The sequence below is a fragment of the Eublepharis macularius genome, chromosome 1, assembly GCF_028583425.1.
Source record: "Eublepharis macularius isolate TG4126 chromosome 1, MPM_Emac_v1.0, whole genome shotgun sequence".
Classification (NCBI taxonomy): Eukaryota; Metazoa; Chordata; class Lepidosauria; order Squamata; family Eublepharidae; genus Eublepharis; species Eublepharis macularius.
In genome coordinates, this window is record NC_072790.1 from 238,689,335 (window position 1) to 238,696,501 (window position 7,167).

Here is a 7,167-nt window from a genome sequence, read left to right on the forward strand (position 1 = left end):
GATCCCTACGCACGCTTACTCAGGAGTAAGTGCCAATGTGTTCAAAGGGGCTTACTCCTAAGTAAGAATGTTGAGGAGTGCATCCCTATAAAGGCAAAGTTTTTTTAAAAGTGTGGAAATTGGGTGAGTATTGAGTCTTACTGAATTAATGCAGGAAAATATAAGGTTTCTTTCCTCCTCTTAACATTTTCTGATTCATAAGAACGTAAGTCCTGCAGGATTTAATTTAATTTAATCAATTTATACTCCGCCCTCCCCACACCAGCGGGCTCAGGGCGGATCACAGCAAGGCTTAAAACACATTGCACAATTCAAACCATTATTACCATTTAAAACATAAAATACTACATACCACAATTTAAAATACTACTATATAAATATAAAAACAAGAAACATAGCAGCACATAATTTAGACGCTCACCTTTCCACCGTCTCTAAAGCATTTTTACCAGAAAAATATGTGGGAGATGGAACGTGACATTGGACAGGAGGGCATATAGTTTATCCCCCCCCCCCGACTGGGGGGGCACCGCCTAGCATCAACCATATGCCTGGCGGAACAGCTCTGTCTTGCAGGCCCGGCGAAATGCTAACAAATCTTGCCGGGCCTTGGTCTCATAAGACAGCGTGTTCTACCAGGCTGGGGCCAAGACCGAAAAAGCCCTGGCCCTGGTCGACGCCAGGCGGGCCTCCCTAGGGCCAGGGATCTTTAATAGATGTTTATCGCTCGGGCGAAGAGTCCTCTGAGGCTCATATGGGGAGGATCCAACCAAAGAGCCATTTAGCACTGTAACTTGTTTGCAACCAGCTTTAAAAAAATTTATTTACATTATTTATAGATAGTCCGCCCTTCTCTCTGAGACTCAAGATGGATTACATATTGTACGTCAATATACAATCGACAGGGTTTGGATTGCAGAAATCTGAAATAGGATGCTTCAGAGAAGTTCACGACTAGGGCATGAAGCAAACAGCCCTCCCTTATGAGTAGTCTCCAGAAATGGGTATCCAAAGGTATACTGCCTCTGAACACAGAGGTTCCACTAAGCCAACATGGTCAACTGCAGTTCCGATTAAACTGACATTTAACTTCAACAGCTACTGTAAAGCCAAATTCTCACAGAAAGGGGAAATTTGCATTTCAGCTACAGGTGGAGCGCGCACAGCTGAACCTTCTTCCATCCATTAAAACACCCTCCATGCCGAAACCTAGCATGTCAGGGAGCAGGCTAGGCCTGAATGCTTTTCCTTGAAACGCTAGTACTCTACATGCAGGGATGATTTATATTGGGCTACGGAGGAGCACTGGATTGTGTAAACCCCGACCTGCAGTTTGAAGTTACACAGCGAAAGCAAAGCCTGGAGAAAGTCTGAGGAAAGAGGACAGAGCTGGATTCTGCCGGCAAAGCATGCTGGCACAGCAAGGCTCTCTCCTTCGCCCACCCAAGCCAGGCCTTCCTACGCACGCTGCCATCCTTTCTTGGGATTTATAGCACTCCTCGGGCCTCAAGCCAACTCCCTCCATGGCACTCCCAAAACGCTGCTTTGGCTAGGCCCGAGCCCCAAGCGCCAGCAGACCCAACGGCTCCCACGCTGAGCACAGCAAAAACCGGGCTGGAATGTTCCCCGTTTCCCTTCATCCTTCCCTTGCAGACTCGCCCCAACTCGCTCCCCCCCCCCTCCTGCCCGGGTGGGCCCAGCAAGGGAGGAAAAGAGGCTAAGATTACAGAAACAAAGACTCCAGATTAATCTGAATTCCAGATTCACTCCCCCTCTGACAGGCACACACAAACACACACTCACACCTGGGCACTGTGAACTGTGGGTTGGACTGACCAGCTGGTGGACACCCACACGGGGCTTTAATATGTGCAGGGGGGGGGAGCTCGTCAAAATTGAGCGGCGGCATTTCACTGCGCCCTGAAGAGACGGGCCAGAAATCTCCCAAAGGAACAAAATTAAAAAAATAATAAACGGCTTAGTATGTTTCTATTTCACGCTTTTTCCAAGATCTCAGAGCGACACACGTGAAGCTGCCTTATATTTAATCAGACCTTCTGCCCATCAAGGTCAGTATCGTTGATTCAGACTGGCAGCGGATCTCCGAGGTCTAAGATTTAGATTTTTCACATCACCTACTGCCTGATCCTTTTAACTGGAGATGCCGGGGACTGAACCTAGGACCTTCGGCAAACAGAGCAGGGGCCCTGCTACTGAGCCACAGCCCTTTCCCACAGACCTACACGGTTCCTCACAACAATCCAGTGAGGTAGGTCAGGCTGAGCAGGAATGGCTGTCCCAAGCCTGGGAAGGGGGGAAAACCACAGGTTTTCCCCAGGGCTTCAACACAGAATCATAGGGTTGGAAGGGATCTCCAGGGTCATCTAGTCCAACCCCCTTGCTCCATGCCCAGAAGATGGCAAAACACTGTCAGGATCCCTAGCCGGCCTGGGGAAAATTGCTACCTAACCCCATGGCTGTACATTTTACATCTCTGCTCTCTTGTTCTCGTCTGACTCTCATTGCTCCATCACACCAGCTCCTACTTTCAGCTGAATGCAGGAGCCCCTGAAATAAGTACTGAAGTGCTCCTGCGCATCTCCAGAGTGCATTTCTCTCGCCACTGAGAGTGCCTCCAGACAGGGATCATCATTCTGGAGGGACAGCCAAATGAGCCTGTTGACGAATTAAAGAGGAGTCCCGTGGCATTTTAAAGACTAGCAAAAGGTATTCCGTCATAAGTTCTTGTGAATCAGAGTTCGCTTCGCCGGATGCTTTGGCGTGCAGGCGAGTGACGCGGCGATACTTGACTCACAATGCTGCCGGTGGAATAAATTGTGACAGTCTTTCAAATGCCACTGGACTCCTGTTTAGTTATGCACCAGAGAGTGGAGGAATGGGCTTGGGGGGGAAGCGGTCACGCATTGGCTACGAGATCGAATTCTCTGGTTTTGTGCCTCGCCGTGAACTCAGTAATATTGCTGGCTTGTGTTATTTTTGTTTTTGAAAATGTTTCTACCTGCCTGATCTCCTTGGAGTCAAGGTGGCGAACGGCGTAGCAACCAAGCTGTAAAGCCGTAAATAATCGTCCGATTCACATGAAAACAGATTAAGATAAACAATTTACCAATTTAAAACCATGCAGGCTTAAAAGCCAAAGGCTTCCCCATTCGCAGGATCGGCAAACTCGCAGCCAAAGCCGCTGAAACAATTCACCCTCCACCCAATGCCTTCTGGAAGAGGACCGCCTGACACGCCTTCCTAAATGAAGTACTGAAAAATATCCTACTTGCTTCCCCGGCAGGCTGTTCCAAAGCTACCTACCATCAGAGAAACACACAATCTCTAGCATGAGGATGGCACACAACCTTCACTCGACCAGCTATGAAATTCTGGTGTTGGATGCCAGTGGATGTAGATAGCTGTAAGAGTGAAGGCCAAACTCCAAGTGAGGAATGACACAGGTTGGACACTTGTCAGCTTCCCTCAAGTTTTGATGGGAAATGTAGGCAGCTTGGCGGAATGTTGGACAAATGACAGTTGGAAAGTCCATTGGACAGCAGGCAGAGAGCCAAGCTGCAAGACCAGGACGCCTACATTTCCCATCAAAACTTGAGGGAAGCTGACAAGTGTCCAACCTGTGTCATTCGTCATGTGTAGCTTGGCCCGAGGTGGCTTTCAAAGGGGGTTAGACAGATTCCTCTAGGAGGAAGAATTCCATCACAGGCCACTAGCCATGGTAACTAAAGAGGACCTCCATATTCAGGACAGATAAACTCAGAATACCAGCGGGTAGGAGGCCATGTTAAGGGAAGGCCTTCTATGCCCAACAGGACACCAGACAATATAGACCATGGGTCAGATCCAGCAGCGTTAGTCTTAAGTTCTTATGCCTAAAGAACACGACCAGTACACAGGAGCAAACTGGGAGATGTAGTTAGAAAAGCCGGAGGGCCCTACGCAGTGAAGGGCCTTGCCTTAGAGGGCTGCTGTGCGGACTACAGTTAGAGTTGCCAGCCTCCAGGTGGTAGTTGGAGATCTCCCAGGATAACAACTGATCTCCAGGCATCCGAGACTAGTTCCCCTGGAGAAAATGGCTGCTCTGAAGGGTGAACTCCACGGCATCAAACCCCAATGAGGCCCCTCCTCTCCTCAAATTCCGCCCTCTCCAGGCTCCACCCCGCAAATCTCCAGGAATTTCACAACCTGGACCTGGCAACCGTACATGGCTATGAACACTCAACGTTGTAAGCATTCTTCTGACCTCACTCAGCCCGGTCTCCAGACGGATGAAGGCCCACGCCCTCCCTTTGGACAAGAATTAAGCACAGCGCTCTCCAAGGATTTACTCCAAAACACGCACATTCCCCTCCATGTTTCCAGCCAAACTAGGAGCAGCAGCTAAGCTACTTTGCTGGGCTTTGGAAAGGGCAAATTCATCTGTTCGAAACTCGATCTGCCCCAGAAGGAGATCCGTTTGGCTAGTGAGATTATCACCTACCACAACGTGAAGCAGAAAAAAAATTCGCACTCCAGGAAACCCAGTCTCTAGAGGTAATCTATATAAGAAATCAACTTTCAATCCTAACTGTAAACCCTTGGCCACTACAAGTGTTAAACTAAACTGCTAAATTAAGTTGTTATCACCAATCACAGCTGGGGTGAATGGTCTCGTGTGTACTTTTTTGCATTTTTTTGCACAGAAATGTCACAACCTGCATTTCACACACACACACCTCCTCTTTCCTTCTGCCTGGATCTCTTCTCCTGCCACCCGAGAATCCATTTTATGCCTCCGACAAGCTTTTGCTTCCATAAATCTGTCCATCTTTAAGGTGCCACACAACTCTCGTTTTTCAACTACGGACAACCGCTGAGCATGGCTGAATGTTTATTTAGGATGATGTCTCGTTGTGTAATAGTTCCTTTTCTCAAACATGATAGCCTCCTTCTTTTTGACAAATGTGTATGTTTAGCCTCCCTTTTTTTTTTTAAAGAAAAACACAAACGTCTGCACGTAGGGGAAAGTAAGATTTTTGTCACTGGATTTTGAAATCTGTATCGATTTTTTCTTCCAGAAAAAGCACAGATCTTGTGATGGGACCTCTAGGAGATGGAGCAGGAGTTATCCTTTGTGGCTGTTCATATACTCCAATTTCTTCTCAGTAGAGTGGACTCACCCGCCTTTTGAGGCCCACACCCCTGCCTTAAACTACCCATGCCAAGGAAACGAGAAGCCAACCTGGCACAACTGCGAAACCTCAACATGGAAAGTCCCATAAAAGCCACGCTTCCCATGCTAGATCTCATTGGGGAAAAGGGTACCTGGCAGTGCCTCAGAAGTTCACAGGGTATTAACATGACCCACATCTAAAGGCAGAAAGGGAGGTGCAGAAAACAAGCAGGGGCAAGCCGTCCAAACCTGCCAGCGCTGCGGGCACAAGACAGGGCATGGCTCATGGGAGCGTTTGTGGACATGAAGGCCAAGGCAACGAGGCTCATGTGGGCAAGGGGGGGGGAATTATGCCAACCGAAGCTGCCAGTGCTGGGGCACAAACCCAAAAGGGTGGGCAGCGCTGCAGAAATCCTGGCCCATCCAAACCAGCCCAGGGCTGTGCCAAAGCGAAGGCCTCCTCTTGGCCCAGTAGCTGGCTTGGGGAGGGGGCTCCGAAAGGGCATCCTCTCCCCAGAAAGGTAAAGAAGCTGGGTTTTCGTGGTGGGCAAGGGAGGCGGGCACCTGGGAAGGCCTCCAAACAAAGGAGAGATGCTGAGCGCGCAACATGGAGCCCGGCTGGGCAGAGGGAGGAGAGAGGCACCCCCCTTTTTTCCCGGCTGCCTTAACCAGATCCTCGCTTAGCAGCAGCCTCGGAGGCGCGCAGGAGGAGAAAGTAGAGATTTGGAGGGAGGGGGCAAAAGGTACAAAGGGGGGGGTCTCTCCTGGCTCCAGCCTTTTCTCTCCACTCAAACAAAGGGAGCCTTGGAGAGGCAACCCAGCAAGCCGCGCGCCGAGAGGGGATCCGGTGCGGGGATCTGGTGGTGGGATTTAGTAGGAGGGAAGGAGAAAGGGGGGATTAGGCCCCCCAGGGGCGCAGGGGCCTGGAGGCGGAAAGAGACGGGGCGGAAAGAAGCGGATCGGGCCAGCCAGATCCCCGGAGCGAGGGATTCCAAGGGGATCTCTCGGCTGGATCCCCCCAGGGGCAGGATCCTGGCTCCCCCCGCCCCCCCGCCCTTACCTGTGGTTGCTGGCGTTCCAGTAGACGCTGTGGCGGAGGCCGCGCACCTGCCTCCACAGCAGGGCCCCCCAGAGCATCAGCAGCCCCCCAAGGAGCGCCCCAGCCGGGCGCATCGCTCCGCCGGCTCGCCCTCTGAGCCCCGTCGGGGGACTTGCTCGGCCGAGCGTCGCTCCGAGCCGCTCGCAGGTCGGGCCGGCCGGGGGACCCGCAGAGGGGGAAAGAGGCCCGCCGGCCACGCCCCCGGCTCCAACTTTCCACCAATCGGCGGCTGCCGCTCCGCGGAAAAGTTGCAGCCCCAGAAGAAAAGTTGGGAGTTAACCCTCGCGGCGCCGCTGCCGCTTCATTCATTCAGCAGCCCCCGGAAAGAAAAGGGGTGGCCAACTTTTTCTCTGCCCTTGCTCCTGTGCCTTCCCTGGAGAAGCTTCTGAAAAATCCTTGCCCCTCCAGCCTCTCTTTAAGGCACAGCAGCAAAGCAGGTGTGAACTGGGGTCAGTTGGCAACCCAGGGAGGGTCAAAGGAGGCGAAGGCAATCACCCTCCTGGGCCCAGACCCTTCGGTTTATTGCTGACATTTTCAGAGGGCCGAGGCTAATATCCAATCATTTCTCCATCGCCAGAAGAACATTTAGTCAAATCCGACCCTTCTGCTGAATGCAACATATTGAAGCATTTAGCATGATTAATGTTTTGTTTCTCTTTTAGAGTCCAAACCTCTGAGCAATAATAAAGTCCGGTTTTTTCCCCCAGAAATGAATGTCTCTCTTGTTTTCCCTTCCTTGGCTTGCATAGATGATGAAGGCACTCCATCTTCGGTTCCTGGGGTGGGCTGAAGTCGCTCTATGCTGCTCTTTTTAAAGCGGGGGGGGGGGCGAAATCAGACTCTGTGGACCTTCAAGGTATTTTGCATTTCCCAATCCAGAGCTCAAGGTCTCCAA

General features: G+C 51.1%; 1 protein-coding gene across 1 annotated transcript in view; it reads right to left on the minus strand.

The window, feature by feature from the left end:
• The window catches only part of EFNA4 (ephrin A4), a 31,196-nt gene extending 24,770 nt beyond the window's left edge, over window positions 1–6,426 (minus strand). Inside the window, exon 1 of the mRNA XM_054981393.1 lies at window positions 6,234–6,426. Coding sequence (XP_054837368.1) covers window positions 6,234–6,346 — 113 coding nt within the window. The 5' untranslated portion in view covers window positions 6,347–6,426. The remainder of the gene's footprint in view (window positions 1–6,233) is intronic.
• Window positions 6,427–7,167: the final 741 nt, after the last annotated feature.